At 40.2% G+C, this 18,377-nt stretch overlaps 2 protein-coding genes across 4 annotated transcripts in view; one reads left to right on the top strand and one right to left on the bottom strand.

Annotated features, from left to right (window-relative positions):
- The window catches only part of Mpp1 (membrane palmitoylated protein 1), a 33,310-nt gene extending 15,753 nt beyond the window's left edge, over positions 1-17,557 (top strand). For all 3 annotated transcript variants that reach the window (XM_028888513.2, XM_037199373.1, XM_037199372.1), the window contains exons 6-12: positions 8,012-8,208; positions 9,787-9,893; positions 11,766-11,846; positions 12,428-12,508; positions 15,158-15,360; positions 15,613-15,687; positions 16,949-17,557. In XM_028888513.2, the coding sequence (XP_028744346.1) occupies positions 8,012-8,208; positions 9,787-9,893; positions 11,766-11,846; positions 12,428-12,508; positions 15,158-15,360; positions 15,613-15,687; positions 16,949-17,125 (921 nt within the window). In that variant the 3' untranslated portion in view covers positions 17,126-17,557. The remainder of the gene's footprint in view (positions 1-8,011; positions 8,209-9,786; positions 9,894-11,765; positions 11,847-12,427; positions 12,509-15,157; positions 15,361-15,612; positions 15,688-16,948) is intronic.
- Positions 482-3,572, bottom strand: LOC114706186 (N-alpha-acetyltransferase 11-like). The gene has a single exon (XM_037199374.1). The coding sequence runs from the start codon at positions 3,528-3,530 to the stop codon at positions 3,078-3,080; it is 453 nt and encodes a 150-aa protein (XP_037055269.1). The 5' UTR covers positions 3,531-3,572; the 3' UTR covers positions 482-3,077.
- Positions 17,558-18,377: the final 820 nt, after the last annotated feature.

Below are 18,377 nucleotides of genomic sequence, written 5' to 3'. Positions count from 1 at the left end.
TTATAAACTCAACTGATCAGTCTCCTCATCGCTTAATTCCTTTTTCTTTGAGGAAAAAGACACTGATGGAGGTGATAGAAACAGGTTATTAGTAGCTAAGGAATAGATAGAACAGGACCTTGGAAAATGAATGTGCAAAAGTTCTTTAAATACCAAACCTCGGGCTGGAGAAATGGCAGAGGACCTGAGTTTGGTTCACAGTACCCACATCAGGTACCTCACAGTAGTCTATAACTCTAGCTCTAGGGAATCTGATCTTCTGCCCTCCACAGGCAACTGTACATGCATACACATAAGTAAAAACAGAAATAAAAATAAATATTAAAATATCAAACCTGAAATTTCTATAAGTTACCTGTAGTATGATAGTATAGTCTTAAACTTTTAAATTGAAGTTTTGCTGTTTGTGTACATTCATATAACAAAGTAAATAGATCATAAGTATAAAACTGGTTATGTATTCATAAACTGAGCACATCCTTCTAAATAGCACCCAATTCAAAAGACAGAATATGTCCAGCAGCTATGACTCCTCACCGTATTTCTTTAAGGCTCACCACAACCCTGACTTGTAACATAAGAGAAGAATTTTGCCTCATTTTGAAATTTATATAAATTGAACTATATAGTAGAAATTCTTTTGAATGCCACTGCATTTATTCAGTATTATATTTAAATGAGTCATCCAGGTTACTTGTAGCAGTAGATGATTCAGTTTCTCTGATTCATTCTATAAATGTGGGGCAGTTACTCATCCATTTTGATGTTGATGGACTTTTGGGTTTCCAGCTTTGTTTCTGCTATGAACTTTCTTTTTTTTTTAATTAGAAAAATTTCTTTATTTCTTGATCCTTCAAAGCTTATAAGCTTTGATTCCATTTTCAGTACTACTCCATGTATCTCACTCACTCCCATATTCCATCATCTCTTGCTTATTGCTCTTATCTCAAAGGGAAAACCAAATTTTTAACAGGCTTCATTCACAAGTAGATGCCACAACTAAACAAAACTTTAACATCCTGGTGAGTAATACATTTGAACAATTTGCTGACAGACCCAGGTCCACTCAATAGTTTCAGTAAAGCCACACATTAAGAAGGGGTATGAGTCATTCTCTACAGCCGGCACATCTGTACTCATACCATGAACCATTCTACATCCTTGATTTGGTCTCTCTAGGATCAGGCTTAAGTAAAAAGTAAGTAGTCTATTCAGAAAAAAAATCATAATTTGCTGTCTGAAAAGAACAATGCTGTTACAAAAGCAGCATGAGGTACCCATCCCAGAGTTGGGAGAAACCGCTGCTTCTGCTCAGTCAGCAGCGCTCTCGTGGGATCACCCAGAACTTGTTAATTCATGCCCTAAACAATGTTAAATACTGTTTACTCTTATTATCTAAACAGGCATACCCCAAACTAGGTAGGCTGCTGCATTGCTGGGTTTCTGTTGTCCCCTGGTAACAAAGAAAAGTGCCAATAGTTTTAGTCAGTGGCACTGCAAATGTCTGGAAACCTTTCTTATTTCCCAATTGCTCCGATGATTAACATCAGGTTACTAGAGACTCGATGTGGCTGGTGCTGAGCTGGAGAGAAATCACTCAGGTAAGCTGAGGCTACTCCTTCTGTTTCTCCATCTGCTGAGCTGTTAACACGAAGACATTGCCCAGGGCTCAAGGAAAACATGAAATGTTTCATCAGTAAGATTATGCTGCCCTAGAGACAGATATTAGGAAGTGGTAATATTTAAAAATAAAGAGGTAATCACATGCTTGAGGGGAAAGAGTTAAAGGAGAAAATTAAAAAGGAAAATGGAAAGACAGAGAGGACCATGTAGACACACAAGATGGAGTTCTAGCTCTGCCTCAGGTAATCCTTCACCCTTAGGCATTCTCCACATACTGAGGTATATCTGTAAGACATACTTATCAGGGCTGATATGGATTACAGAGAACAGACTTATCTCTTGCCATTAGCTGGTTAATGTCAGGGCTTAGATATAAATCCATATACTCCAGTTTCATAAAAATCTAAACATAAACGGATATTTTGGTAATTAAAATTCAGAGAACATGAAAACATTACTCAGTTCTAAATTGATCTACCTGTGACTTCTGCAGCGTCAAAGCCCTTTTCCTTCACTTATATTTCCTAAGTCACTAACAGGGACTACAATTGAAGATTAGATAAATATAAACATTTGGCATGTGATTGTCATATATTAAGTCAACAACACTGAACAGTTTCAAACAGCAGTCTCCTTTCTGTGACATTTTAACATTGTTTTGCACATAAATACAGAATCTGAACAGGAGCAACAGGAGCCAGGTTGGGCTGAAGTCCCGAACAGCTATTTGCTGCACTGCTTCTGTTTATCTGTAAAACAGAGATAATTAATAATGCCCACCTCGCAGGGTGACCCACAGGATTACATGTTAGTAAATGCCGTAGCACTGCATGTGCACTCTCCGACCTCAAGAATGGCAAGTGACATCATTACAACAGAAAGCAAACACAGAGACAGAAAGCAACTGATGTGAGCAAGCAGATGATTGTCCAGTTTAATTACTGCTTGTTCTTTTCTTAAAATCCATACACTCTGCTTGTGTGGTGTAGTAGAGCTCTTCTTTATCACATTCTCCCACTGGGAAAGGGGGAAAAATACCCCTTGAAGGCAGAGAACAGGACACGGAGTTCCAGAGAAAGCGAGAGTAAACAGACAACTTGCACTGGACGAGGAAGGGGGAATGAGGTCTAACTTGATGGTGCCAACTACCCTCTTAATGATGGAAACCCAGATAAATAAAGGCGAAATCTGCAAACTGGAAGTTTCAAGAGTTGTCCCTGCTTTCTGTTTGGCATTTCTAGGAGACAACTGTGCCACATGACCACAGGCCAAGGTAGGACCACTGCAAACAGTACAGTGGCAGCATGGTGAGAGGAGGTCGGGGATGCTCTCTCATGGCAGGCCTCAAGCTTCCTTGGCTCTTGTACAGCAGGTTCTTGTGCTGAGGTATCTTCATGATCACAGTAGCTTTATGTGGAAGGTCATGGAGAGTTGAAAATGAGAAGCCATTGGAGTCACTGTGAGGTAACTCCAGAGAAAACACTGCAGAGTAGACGGCTAAGCCAGGGTTTGTTCACAGGATAGATGTGGCTGAGACATGTAGACAAGCAATGCTGGAAGTCGAGGGTCTTAGAATAGAGATGCAGGGCCACCCTGTTGTTCTTCATGATGTTCAGGGACACATATTTGGAGCAGAAGTTCTCCATCATCGCCCATGAGGCCTGGTCCATCAGCCTCTGGGCCAGGCCGAGGTGCTGGTGTGAGTGCTTCACGGCCAGAGAGGTGATGGGCTCATGGGGAACATAATTGGGGTCCTCCTCCATCTTGGCCAGGACATAGCCCACTATCTTGCCATCCTCATCCTTGGTGAGGTAGGAGAGCTGGGGCCACGACAGACCGTGGTAGAAGTAGTACTTCATCTGGTAGTTCTCCGGCAGGCAGAGCAGGTTGCAGTGCTGCATGTTCATCAGGTCCTCGGGCTGGGCATTGTGGATGTTTATCTTGGCAGCCCGGGCCAGGGGCCCACACCACACTGTTGCCTCTGGAACTGACTTCAGCAGGCCCAGCTGCGTGACATGGTGGTCACTATGAACTTTCTGGGATGTGTGTTTTATACCTTTATTTTGAGGGGTAGAATTGATGGATTTTAAGACACAGGTGTGTTTTGATGTTAGGAATATTGCCCAGCGGTCTTTGAAAGTAGTTGTTCCATTTTATAGTCTCAAATGTGCTTGCTTGTATGACACTTATTCCATATTTTCACCAAAACTTAGAATTGTCTGGTTTTGTTTGTTTGGCCATTATCGGGGTAGTATTACATCATGATTCTCATTTGTATTTCTCTGATACTTGGGGAATGCTCCATTTACTATTTATATATGTTTTTTCTACTTGAATATACTTTTTTGGTAAAGCTTGAATTTTTCTTACCAAATTGTAGGAGTCCCTCATATTTGCTAAAGCAAAGAGTACTTTGTACTATGTATCTCAAATTTGCTTTTTTATTTTCTTCATGGTACCATTAATGACTAAAGAAGATTTTTTTTTTTTTTTTGGTTTTTCAAGACAGGGTTTCTCTGCATTAGCTTTGCGCCTTTCCTGGAGCTCACTTGGTAGCCCAGGCTGGCCTTGAACTCACAGAGATCCGCCTGGCTCTGCCTCCCGAGTGCTGGGATTAAAGGCGAAGAAGATTCTTAATGAAATCAAAATTACTACCTTTTTCCCCTCATATAATTAGTACTTTGTTTTCTTTTTGCTTACTACAAGGTCAAAAGGACACTCTTATATTTTCTTCTAAACCCATGTAGAATTAAATGGATTTTTTGTGTAGGATATTGTAAAGTAAGAGGTCAAGAGTTCACTTTTTCCATATGGATATCAGTGGACTCAATACTATTAATTGAAGTAAAGATCCTATTCATATTATATGCACCATCACCTATCTTAAGTCATATATGTAGGCATATTCCGTGTAATTAGTCTGTTTACCCTTGCATTAAATCTCCATATCATTTTTAGGAAAGGAGACATCTTCACAAAATCCCAATAGAAATGGTAATGGCAGAATCCTTCTCTATTTTTCAGTATAGAAGAGAAATCTTTTTTCATTGTAAAGTATGTTGGCTGCTGTGGGATAATGCTGTTGTATACTGTAAAGATTTGTCACTCAAATTGGTTTAATAAAACACTGATTGGCCAGTAGCCAGGCAGGAAGTATAGGTGGGGCAACCAAATTAAGAATGCTGGGAAGAGGAAGGGAGGAGTCAGGAGTTGCCAGCCAGACACAGAGGAAGCAAGATGAGAATGTCATACTGAGAAAAGGGCCAAGGTATGTGGCTAAACATAGATCATGGGTTAATTTAAGTGTAAGAGTTAGTTAGTAATAAGCCTGAGCCACCGGCCAAGCACTTATAAGTAATATTAAGCCTCCAAGTCAATTATTTGGGAAGTGGTTTCTGGGTATTTGGGAACAGGCAGGCGGGAGAGAAACTTCCACCTACAGTTGGCTGTAGGTTTTTTTAGTTTATTTTTATTATTTTAATTATGTGTCTGTATGTATGTGCACATAAGTACAAGTGCTCATAGAGGCCAGAGGTATCAAGATTTCCCTGGAGCTGGTTGTGAGCCACCTAATATGGGTGCTGAAAGTCATACTCAGGTCCACTGGAAGAGCAGTACTTGCCATCTGAACCATCCCTCCAGCCCCAAGATGTAAGGTTTTTGAAGGTATTCATTAGATTCAAGGAGCTCCCTTCTGTTCCACATTTGTTAAAATTTTAATATTGGTTGAGTGTTGAATTTTATCTGTGCACCTAGTGACAAGATCATGTGATTGTTCTCCATTCTTTTATGTTAATGTCCCAAACTTTGTGTTGCTGAACTAGATCCTGTTTGATTGTGACTTCATATCCTTACGATAAATTGCTGTGTTTGATTTATTATTTCATTTTGGATTTTTTTTTTTTTTTTGTTTTTCGAGACAGGGTTTTATTGGAGAAATTATTTTGGCCACTCCACGTAGTTAAAAGGATATTTATTTAATGGCGAACTCACAAATTAAGTAATGGGTAGGTCGCAGGGTCTGGGGAAGGTGTAATGCAGTCCAACGGTGTTCTCCGGAGCTCTACACAGTCAATCTGCACCAGTCAGCGTCCGGCACGAGAGAGCGCCAGAGCGAGCGCTGCCCATCCAGCTCTCGGTCCCAGGCGCCTCCCTCGCCCGCCTCGTAGGCGTGACAGTTGCAGAGTCTCAATGGGGGTTGGAACTTCCAGAACCAAGTTGGAATGGCTACCCACTACAGGGTTTCTCTGTGTAGCTTTGCGCCTTTCCTGGAACTCACTTGGTAGCCCAGGCTGGCCTAAAACTCACAGAGATCCGCCTGCCTCTGCCTCCCGAGTGCTGGGATTAAAGGCGTGCGCCACCATCGCCCGGCTCATTTTGGATTTTTATATCCCTGATCCTCAGAGAGAATGGAAGGCTCTTGTTAGATTTTGGTATTATGGTTATGAGTTGGGAGGCTCTAGAATTCTCTGCTATTTGTATTTGGGTGAGAATAACCTATTTCTTCAACTGTTTCAAAATTTGACCAGAGAAAAACCATCAGGTCTTGTCAAATGTATTGGTGTGAAATTGTTCATAAGATGACTTTTTGAGTGTGTGTATACATTTGCACATGTGTGTAAAGTTGTGTGTACTCTCAGAGACAGAGAAGGACCCTGGGTATCTTGCATTGCCACTCGATGTCATATTCCCTTTAAACAGGGTCTCTTACTGAATCTGAAGCTCACCATTTCAGTAAGGCCAGCACATTTCTGAGATTCACCTATGTGCCCCTGTCTGTTGAGGTTACAGATGTGGGCAGTCATGCCTAATTATCACAATATCCTATTAAAACCTTTTGGATATCTTTAGGATCTTTACTAGTAAATTGTTTTTTGGTTTTGTTTTTGGAAACAGGGTCTTACTATGTAGTTCTGGCTGTTCTGGAACTCACTATGTAGACCAAGCTGGCCTTGAACTCACAGAGACCAACTGCTGGAATTAAAGGAGTGGGCCACTACACCTGGCTTTTTTACTAGTAATTTGTAACCTTTGTTTTCTTAATTTCATTAATCTTTTCAAAGAACCAGTTGGCCCTTTTTGGTTTTCTAAATGGTGTTTTCTATTTTAATTCTTGCTGCTCCTTATTATTTCTTTCCTTATTTGTTTGAGCTATATTTATGCTCTCTAATGTTACTACCACAGATAACCAGTGTCCAAGTTTGCTTTCTGTTGCTGTAATAGAACATTCTGACTTAAAGCAACTTGGGAGGAAAGGGTTTATTTCAGCTTACACTTCCAGATCACAATGTATCATTGAGGGAAGCTAGGGTAAGAACTCAAAGCAGGAATCTGAGGCTGGAACATGGAAGAATGCCATTTACTGGCTTGCTCTCTTGTTTGCTCTCTGCTAGCTTTCTTACACAACCCAAGCTTTCTTGCCTAAGGATGATGCTGTCCATAGTAGGCTGGGTCCTCTCATATCATCATCAGTCAGGACAATTTATAACAGACATGGCCACAGGTCACTCTGAAGCTATTCTTCACATGAGGTTCCCTTTCCCAGATGACTCTAGGTTGTGTTACGTTGATGATAAAAACTAACCAAGAAAATCAGTATTAAATTCTAGAATAATTTCTTCTAGTCATTTTTTTCTAGAATGAACATTTCTTTTTAAAATTTTGACCATTCTAGGATTATTTTGTTTAATAATGTTCTTATTTCATATAATGTCAGCAGGATTGCCAAGGACATTAGATATTCTTCTACAAGTTGGGTTTTTGTGTTACAAAATATATTATATACTGGTGATATACTCAGCAGATACTTAACCATTTATCATGGACAAATAAGAATGCCTTAGGAAATTAAATTGTTTCCAATACTTCACTCTTATAAATAATGCTGTGATACACATGCTTATCCACATAATCATTACTGGCATCTCTGTTTCATGTAAGATAAATGCATAGTAATCAAGGCAAAGAATGTCAACATTTGAAGATGATGGGCACATGTATATTGCTAGACTGTCCTCTAGAGAAATGTTTATCAACTTTACCATATTCATGAGAGTATTTTGTCAGGGAAACAGATCCATTTCAGATGGATGGTAGCAGCTCTGTACTCTGAGATGGACAACTCAGATTCAATAGCTGGAAACATGTTGACCCAGAAAGGCATTTCATGGGAATGCCTTCTTATTAAAAGGATCAGTTTTGATTCTTCTACAAACACAACAGTAAGTAATTAGGAACATTTGAACATTCCAGCTGCACATGTTTGGGTGTTCCCCTACCATTCTTGCCTCACGCTTGCTCATTTCCCATTTCCTTACAGCAGGACTTCTTATGTACATGCTCTAGTGCCAGTGTTTTTTTCTGAGGTCCTCTTTGCCTTCTTTTACAGATGTTCATGAGAGCACAGTTTGACTATGATCCCAAAAAGGACAATCTTATCCCTTGCAAGGAGGCAGGACTGAAGTTTGTTACTGGAGACATTATCCAGATCATCAACAAAGATGACAGCAATTGGTGGCAGGGACGAGTGGAAGGCTCCTCCAAGGAGTCTGCAGGATTGATCCCTTCTCCTGAGCTGCAGGAATGGTGAGCCACGTTTGTGCTGATGGAAAGCCCCTGCTGTAGCTAATTGCTTAGCTTCAGAAATCTGCTGTTTTGTGCATATTTTCCGTATCTCCTAAACATATGTCCTAGTTTCCTTTATATAATGGATGAGGAAGGGTCCACAGGAGCTGATGCTGTTCATTTTAAGGCCATTTGTTGCAGGGAAAGGAGCCTTTTATGGGCCTGTTTCTTCAAATGCTCTCTCACCAGTTATAGAGCCCTCATCCTGCTTCCTGCACTCCTTCAACCACTCAGTACTGTTTGTAAGAAAACTTCTGAAAACAGTTACATTTTAAGTATATGTCCTTTATGCAGATTCTTGTCCTCCAGTCAGATTGCTCACTTAGTGCAAGGCTGCCCCACATAACCCTTACAGTGGTAGAAAAATCCATATCCACTGTTGACCTTCTGCCTCAAAGAGTGTTAGTTCCTATACCAGAACTAATTATTTCTTTTTTTTTGAGATTATAATATAATTATATCATTTCTCCCTTCCCTTTCTTCCTTCCAAACCTCCCATATATCCCTTTTTATAGTCTTTGAAATTCATGACTTCTTTTTCACTAACTGTTGATGCACACACACACACACACACACACACACACACACACACACACACATTCCTAAATACATGAGTGCATCCTGCTCAGTTGTCTATCAAATACCAAATGGTCAGCCCTGCAAACATACATACAGACTTTTAGTTTTAAGACAGAGTTCTGGTTGATCCTATTTCCAATGATGATAAATAGCACCAATAAATGTTTAATATTAGAGCAACAGAGGAAATACAGTGCAGACCTTGAAGATACTGGTCAAAGCCATGAGCATGCTGTATCTTCTGGGCCATTTTCAGAGCTAACACGTGGTGAAGAGAATTGGAAGATCAGGAAAGGCAGATAGCTGAGAAAGGCTCAGGAGAACACAAGGTGAAACTGTGGCTCATGACTTCTTAATGAGGCATGAGTCAATTTAGTAGGCTGTAACATGTATTTTTTTTAAGTGAGGGCCAGGTATCATATCTCAAGTCTGTAATTCAGAGTGCTCAGAAGGCTAAGGCAGATTCAAGGCCATCTGGGCTACATAGACCCTGTCTCAAAACAAAAGATGTTGCATAGAAATATCAGTATAGATTACATAGAAATAGGTGGTATTGTTATTAAAGTTATTGTTTTAGTCATGTATGTAGTTATATGTACATACCTGTGCTTTATTTATAGATTAGAGTTGTTGTGGATAATATATTTCTTATGGTGAAGTAAGTGTCAGCCCGATTTTCCAGGTCTCAACTCAAAGGTGGAAGAATAGTCAGGCTGCACTAAGGTGAAGAAATTATTTTTTCCTCCTGGAAACATTTCCACTGCCAGGTGCCTGGGTGACCACATAAAACTGCAGAGAAGAAAGGGAAGTGGGTAAGGGCATCTCTGCCTGAAGAATTTTACAGAGTCAAGGAAGTAGGTCAGTCTCAAAATTTACTATAGAAAAGAAAGGAGGTAGCCTAGTCTGTCACAGGCTTTTACACTAAGGACCTACTGAGCTTTGGTCATCTGTTCCTCACAGGAGAGTGGCAAGTGTGGCTCAGTCTGCTCCAAGTGAAGCTCCAAGCTGCAGTCCCTTTGGGAAGAAGAAGAAGTATAAAGACAAGTATCTGGCTAAGCATAGTTCAAGTAAGTTTTCTGTGTCCCCTTCCTCCAAGGTCCCATTAGCATTAGTGTTTCCTCACCTCTTTAACCAGAAGGAAAGAGGTGAGGATGCAATATGCAGTGGAATGTATAGTGTATAGAAAGTATTCATTTCTTTTGGTTTTCCCTTACTCGTTTCATCTTCATAAACTCACTGCAGTGAGAGACAATGCCAGTGCCTATTCTGGAAGGCTAGTGGTCTGTCCACTCCTACTCATCACCTCATCCCTTAGGTAACCAACTGAACAAGTCTTCCAGACTTTTTTCCATAGTTACCTTTATTCTGCTTATCACCAACTTTAGTATCTACATCCACTTTTGCTCAATACTCTCAAATAAAATGGTGTAGAATTTATATAGTACTTATGCATATCCTCCTGTGCAATTTTAAACCATCTTGATAGGTAGGCTGGGTGTGGTAGGCATACATCTTTAATCTCAGCACTCAGGAGGCAGAGATAGGCATACCTCTGAGTTCAAGTCTAACCTGACCTACTTAGCAAGTTCTAGGCAAGGCAGAACTACATAGTGAGACCTTAACTCAAGAAAATCTTGATTTTCTAATACAGTGCAATTTCTTTGTAAATAATCATGCTATACTGTTTAGGGAATGATGATAAGAAAAAGTCTGTACATGTTCAATATAGATGCAAAATTTTTTTAAATATTTCATTTTGTGGTTGATTGAATCTGAGGAAGCAGGGCTTATAGATATGGAGGGCTGAATATATATTCCAATATCATGAGTTCAAATGGGTTGATGATAATAAATGAATATTAATCTACCATTTATTCAATGTTTACATCTTTTTGGGAGCATTTGAGACAGTGACAAGTGCATGAACAAATCATAGTACCTGTACTCACCATGGCATAATCATCTGTGAAGGAGAAGAAGAGTGTTTGCCTAAGAGCTCTTTTTCCATCTTAAGTGGTTGGGTCACTATTGGTTCTGTTCCCTAAAATAAGGGATGTTTGAAGAACTACAGTTATGGTTCTGATATTATAGCATTCTAAGTGCCAATGAGACAGCCAAGTTCCATGTTCTAGAAAGCTGGAATCTGTGTTGGAAATAAAGAACCATTACATTACTAAGACTGCAAAAGACTGAAAAGATCAGGTCAGAAGGATAGAGAGGAGAGCATAGAGTTATAAAACATATATATACAAAATCAGAATCCTAAAGACTGGCCTACAGAGCCTATAAAGAGTTCAGATGGAGGATGCTGGGAAAATCAAACCAAGGACTAAAAGGAGCATGTGCATCTGTAATACAGAACGAGCCTGCTCTCACATCCTGTTCTTCAATTTGTTATTAGCACCTCCTCTAGCTGCTGCAGCCATTGTGCTAACATATCCAATTAGCAAAGCATTCTGCATTCCTTGGTAAGTTTGGACTTTGATTTTTTTTCATAACATAGACAGTTAGGCATGGAGTTGAACTGGAGTTTGGTGTGGCTGAGTCTCTGCTTAAATTCCAGCCCCTGCAGTTTGTTTCTTATCCAACATTCTAGATAGTTCATTGAGAATCTAAATGGGGTCTCCTGTCAGTCCTTTCCTCAGAACTCTCATAGGAGATACTTTCTGCTTTGCTTTATTATGTATTAGATTTCCTTATCACATAGAAATATCCAACATCCCTCCCGGAAACCCCCGCCTAATTTCATGCCCATTGTCTCTCACCCTGTATTTTGTTTTCTTTTTTGGAGAAAAGACCTCAGTGCTAGGACTGCAGGCCTGCACTACCATGCCCAACTTTCTCTCCTTGCTGGATCAGGTGTCAGCTCCTTAGCCCCAGCTAGTGCTTTACCACCCAACCTCTGGAAATTAATATGATTTGGTTTTCTTTGTCTCTAGTTTTTGATCAGTTGGATGTTGTTTCATATGAGGAGGTTGTCCGACTCCCAGCATTCAAGAGGAAGACCCTGGTGCTGATCGGTATCTTTTCACAGCTTGCTAATTCAAAAGCACAATTCTGTCCTTATTTCCATTCCTGTGTTATGTGTCCACCCTTCTTCAGGAAAGGCAGTGAGGAAGAAATGAAGTGTGGTCTCTTGGATACTTCATACCTCATATAGTGTAGTTATAAAGTTTCTGAATCTTATAAGTAATCTATCTGGATCCAATTCACATTATAAGTTTTTCTACTACTTAGCATATAATTCTTTTAGATTAGGTTTGCTATTTGTCCACCTGTTTGACTGGCTTACAAAATAAACAGAAAACTCCACACTAGATGGTTCCTTTGTAGAAATAGCAATTATGTTCTACATCTTAACTTTTAGGCCTTAGAAAGACTTCTCACCCAAATGGATACAAAGGATTGAAGCTACTTGGTGGCCCCAAATCTTCTTGACGGTTCTAAGGACTCAGTTGCAGCCTAGATACAACACCAAACTGTTTTCATCTACTACCCACTTTGAGCACTGAGATATAGAAATCCATCTCCCATTACCTATCTTGTCCCCACTAATGTCTCTGGGTGAAAGTGATGAAAGCCTTTCTTTATCCTTACACAGGAGCCAGTGGGGTAGGTCGCAGCCATATTAAGAATGCTCTGCTCAGGCAGAATCCAGAGAAGTTTGTGTACCCTGCCCCATGTAAGTATTTCTCAGGTGCCTTGGAGGGGAACATTATGCCTAAGAAACAGGCAGCAATGTCATGTTACTGAATTTAGCATGAGTATTTTTCTGAAATGTCGTGTGGTCTTGTTCTTGTTTAGTTTAAATGTTCAATTATGAAAAACGAAATTTTGGGGGTTGGGGAGGTAACTCTGTTAGTAAAGTTCTTGGAAAATGTGAGGTCCTGATTTCAGTCTTTGGAATCCACATTGAGAAGCCTGGCATGGTGGCATGCAGTTTTAATCTCATAGAGGTGGAGATAAAAGATCTATAGCCTTCTTGGTAGTGTTCAAGTCCAATGAGAAGATCCAGTCTTAAAAAAAGAAGAGGTGAGACGGGCGGTGGTGGTGCACGCCTTTAATCCCAGCACTCGGGAGGCAGAGCCAGGTGGATCTTTGTGAGTTCGAGGCCAGCCTGGGCTACCAAGTGAGTTCCAGGAAAAGGCACAAAGCTACACAGAGAAACCCTGTCTCGAAAAAACAAAAAAACAAAAAGAAGAGGTGTACATCACCTGAGGAATGTTACCCAAGGGTGTCTTCTGTCCTCTATACATGAGTATATGCACCAACACACACACACACACACACACACACACACACACACACACACACACACCCTAAAAATTTGGAAATATAGGTGTACTTTTGGGGCTAGGGAGAGGACTGCTAACCATGACAACATGAATTGAATCCCTAGAACCCACATGGTAGCAGAAACTGACTCCCACAGGCTGTACTCTTTCATATGCACATCATGGCATATCTCATATACACGCACACACACACCACAGCATGAACTTACAATTGCTTGAAATAACAAAATAACTTGTTTTCTTATTCTCTTATTCCATATAACAGTACTTGCAGTAAACCTCATTTTTAAAAAATTATTAAGGCTGGGTGTAGTAGCACACACCTTTAATCTAAGCACTTGGGAGGCAGAGGCAGGCGGATCCCTGTGAGTTCAAGGCCACCCTGGTCTAGGAAGTGAATTCCAGGACAGCCAGAGGTCCATAGAGAAACCCTGTCTTGAAAAACAATAAGGAAAAAAATATTAAACAAGAATTAAATTTTGTGTGTATTACTTTATAATTTCTCAGTGTCCTCTACTGTCTGCTATTTTATAGTCCTTTTATATAGATAATATATTTAGATAGTGGATACACTATAGTTCTTTTGGCTATTTTACTATTGTTTGATATTTAGGCTGCCTCTAATGCTCATAGAATGTCTTTTAAGCCAGAGTAGTGCTTAGGGAAGGCCTGATCAATCACAGTGACAGATATAAAAGAAAATAAAGCCAATGGTCAATTAAACCAGTAGATAACTCTCCCATTACCAGGTGAATCTATACAGTACAGTTCTTTATATTCTTAGAAGAGGTACCGCTAATCAAATTAGAAAATAAGGATGTGAGCCTGATTTTTTTTTCATTCTTTACTTGTTTGTCTTTTTACACATGCATCATTGATTGAGAATTGCTCCTAGGAACATAGTGAGAGTCATTCCAGTAGAGCAGAAAATAGATGTCTAGAGTTTTTTTTTTTAATAAACAGAAAGAGCCTGAGATGAAATTGTAAGTTGAGGGGAAGGTAAAGGAGATGGTTCATGAGAGGATAAAAAGAAGAGGCTGGGAATATATAATTTATCTCTGCACTAGAATGTTATTTCTTAACATTTTAACTCTTTAAAAGAATGATTACTCTGTGTGTGTGCATCTGTCAAAGGACAATTTATAGGAGTTGGTTCTTTCCTTTCCATATGTGGTTCCAGGAGTTGAACTCAGGTCATAAGCCTTCTGTGGCAAGTGTTTTTTGTTTGTTTTTTTGTTGTTATTGTTTGTTTGTTTCAAGACAGGGTTTCTCTGTGTAGTTTTGGTGCCTGTCCTGGATCTCGCTCTGTAGACCAGGCTGGCCTTGAACTCACAGAGATCCACCTGCCTCTGTCTCCTGAGTGCTGGGATTAAAGGTGTGCACCACTACCGCCGCCGCCTGGCCTGTGGCAAGTGCTTTTACCTACTGCGAAATTGCCAGCCCCAACATTTTAACTTTTTAACAAAATGTTTAAACCAAATCAATGTGTTCTTCTTTCTATGTCATAAAAAAAGAAACAGGACTTTGTGGTTGAGTGCTTGCTGCTCTTTAAGACCAGTTTGTTTCTTAGCACCCACATTAGGCAGTTCATAACCACCTGTACCTCCAGATCCAGGGGTCTGATGCCTTCTTCTGGCCTCCATGGGCAGAACACACATGCACATACACATATAAACTATTTTTTAAAGGAAACCAATTTCCATAAATTCTCTACCACAGCCCATAGATTTATATTAAATTTTAGCTGTCATTTCTGAGTTTCAGTATTCCTGGGGTTTGTTGGTTTCATGTAGGAAGATAGTGTGAATATTCTACATGGGGCTGTCTCTTGAAACTTAAATATATTCTGGGTAGATAGAGAATTTTCTGGTCTGTACTACTACTTCCTAGCATCAGCCCTTCACGAGTTCATGGGAAGAATATCTGTATTATCTGCCCAAAACATGGGTAGGGTTTCCATACAGACACTTTGGGCCAAGCCATTAATAGATGGCAAGGATCAAGAGCTCATCAAGGATTTGAGTCCTTGTACACAGATACAACACGGCCACCAAGGAAGAGCGAAGAAGACGGAAAGGAGTATCACTTCATCTCAACAGAGGAAATGACAAGGAACATCTCTGCCAATGAGTTCTTGGAGTTTGGCAGCTATCAGGGCAACATGTTTGGCACCAAATTTGAAACAGTGCACCAGATTCATAAGCAGGACAAGATTGCCATCCTTGACATTGAGCCCCAGGTAGGTAGGCATACAAAGGCAGGAACAATGGGTTCAGCCATATAATGGGGGAAGGGAGTGATAAAAAGGGGAGCTCCTGGAAACCTGGAAGTTCAGGCTTGCTTCCTAACTTTTAGTGGGGTCAGCCTGATGCGAGAATAGTAGTACTAGGAACAATGCAAAGTGGTATTGGGGATTGGTGACACTTATTAGAAGGAATACATTTTGACAGACAGCTGGGACTTTTGTTTTTCTTCCTTCCTCTTTTCCTAGACCCTGAAGATTGTTCGAACAGCTGAGCTTTCACCTTTCATTGTGTTCATCGAACCTACTGACCAGGGCACTCAGGTGGGAAAGGGGTCATGCAAGGTGGGTGGAGAGTTCTAAATCATGGTCAGCTGTTTCCTCCAAGGCCAAGACAAAGGGCATGCATACTTTACTCATTCAAGAGATAGTTAATAAACAAGTCAGGTCCAGTCATTGTCCCTGATAATACAGATCTAATGACTAAGATGGACAGTTGAGTAAATCCTGATTCTGATGTGATGTGGATTCATCACCAAGTAGAGGGAGCTATGAAGGACAGACAGAGGTGGCACCAGATCCACCATGTGGTGCAGTATGGCTACAAAGGGAAAGGAGCCTGCCTGTTAGGAGTAGCTGTTTCCTTTCCTCTAATAGCATGTCATTTGCATTTTAATTTTTTTTAATTTTTTAGCTAGCATTTTAGAAGTGTGGTATTTCTAAGAGATTGTTTACTTACTATTCAGAGTTACAATCCCAGCACTTGAGGGGTAAAAGGAGGATCAGGAGTCCAAAGCCAGTTAGTTACATAGCAAGCTCAAGGCCAGTCTGGACTACCTAAGACTATCTCAAAACACCATTTGAGGCTAGCCTGGGCTAGAGTTCAAAGCCAGTCAGAGCAAATTAGTGAGACTGCCACACAAACAAAACAGCTACTTGTGTTGCTTGTAATGTGACTTATCTGACTGTCCTTAGCTCATTGGGTCAGTGGCTTGATCTTATCCATTTATAAGAATTCTGTATTTGGGTATTTCACTCTGATAATCAGTTACAAATACACCCCCAGCCTGTTTTTCTCTATACATTTTTACTTTTATGTAGTTAATTGACCACTGGAGCCAGAAGCCTATTATCAATAATCTTTGTCCTTATCCTGGGATTACAACTCTAGTAGCTGTTAAAATGGCTTTTCCATGTACGAACAGATGAAACTAAGTGGATAATTCTAGTGAAGCCTATGCTATGTTGCTTTTGGCCTTTCAGAGGGCTCTATTTATAATTAGGGTTAATTTGGGATCCTTTAGTATAGTGGTTCTCAACTTGTGGGTCACGACACCTTTGGCAAATACTTATATCCAAAAATTTACACTATGAATCGTAACAGAATTACAGTTATGTTTAGGGGTCATCACAACATAAAGGGTCACAGCATTAGGAAGGTTGTGTTCTTAATTGATTGTGGATCCCCAATATGGAAACAAAATAGTAGATAGGGAACTAGTTAATGTAACCAATACCTGTTCAAAATCTCCCCTTGGCTGCTGAGTTGGGGCTGCTGCTTCAGCTATGGCTTTCTTCTTTGCAGACTGAAGCCCTGCAGCAGCTGCAGAAGGACTCTGAGGCCATCCGTAGTCAATATGCTCACTACTTTGACCTCTCTTTGGTGAATAATGGTGTTGATGAAACTCTTAAGAAATTGCAAGAAGCCTTTGACCAGGCTTGCAGTTCTCCACAATGGGTACCTGTCTCCTGGGTTTACTAAGCTTACAGAATTGGAGAACCTGTTCCAGCCCCTCCCCAGCATTTGGAATGCCATCCCCCTTGCTTAATCCAAACAGGGCTGCTTCAACTTCTAGCTATCTGCAACTATCCTAAGTATGTCAGTAGGATTCATGTCTTCTCACTCAGGCTCCTAAAAGGGCTGGTTTAATTTTCCTATTTAGATTTCAAAATGATCTCTGAAAACTGGCAGTAAGTACTATCCAAATACAACTGCTGCACAGAAAAAGTAACTCTCCTCATGCCTCTAATGCCTGAGCTCTTTTACCTTCAACTATACTATCTTGTTTTTTACTCTGGGATAAGTATATTCTGAAACTTTCTAAAATGCCAAAATCAATCAGCTGTGCAATAGAGTATCTGCTCTAGAGAAACCCTCCAAAGCAATAAAAATTCTGCTGTGTTAAGATGCCAATGGCCTTATAACTGTATTTCCATCTGCACCACAATCCCCCAAAAAAGCCGGGTGTTATCTTTTCTTTCTTTCTTTTTTTGGTTTTTTCAAGACAGGGTTTCTCTATGTATCTTTGGGCCTGTCCTGGATCTTGCTCTGTAGACCAGGCTGGCCTCGAACTCTCAGAGATCCGCCTGGCTCTGCCTCCCAAGTGCTTGGATTAAAGGCATGCGCCACTACCACCCAGGCAAGATGCTTCTCTGGATTTAACATACAGGTGAGTTTTTTTTTACAGCAGTATCCTTGGAAAACCTGTCACTGCCAATATAGGTCTCTAAGAAATGGTGTTAACAGAGCATAAAATTGTCTGCTCTAGGTAGAAGCCACTGTGGGCATTTTTAGGCTTCCTATTAAGTCATACCAGAATGAATGAAAATACATCTCACAGAAGCAGGAGCTTAGGGGTGAGGTGAGGCACTTCATACCTGCCTAGGCCCAGGCTCTTGCTGTACCACAATGTTTAAAACTTCTGCTTGTATTCTTGGCTTTGGACACATATTTAAGCAATCATTTTTAACACTCCACTGTTTTGGCAAACACTGGATTTGTAATGATCCCCCTTGAGAGCAGTCGACCACAGGTGATAGGCCCCAATGCCAATGTAAGACACAGAAACAAGAAATTTAAAAGTAGCAAAAGGAAAAGCAAATTTCAAGTAGGAAAAAAAGATTCCCAGATTTTTAATAAAAATATTTTCATTTTTGTTCTGTCAGCCTAAGATTATCAATTAGAAAACCCAACAGGAATACTTTTAAAAAGCTACAAATCACATTCTTTTCCT

The sequence above is a fragment of the Peromyscus leucopus genome, chromosome X, assembly GCF_004664715.2.
Source record: "Peromyscus leucopus breed LL Stock chromosome X, UCI_PerLeu_2.1, whole genome shotgun sequence".
Classification (NCBI taxonomy): Eukaryota; Metazoa; Chordata; class Mammalia; order Rodentia; family Cricetidae; genus Peromyscus; species Peromyscus leucopus.
The sequence above is the reverse complement of the archived record's forward strand: the minus strand, read 5'-3'. Positions and strand labels throughout refer to the sequence as shown.

Bases quoted from the DNA above. Each gene is read 5' to 3' on its own strand.
- LOC114706186 (XM_037199374.1), bottom strand. From the start codon at position 3,530: ATGAACATGCAGCACTGCAACCTGCTCTGCCTGCCGGAGAACTACCAG.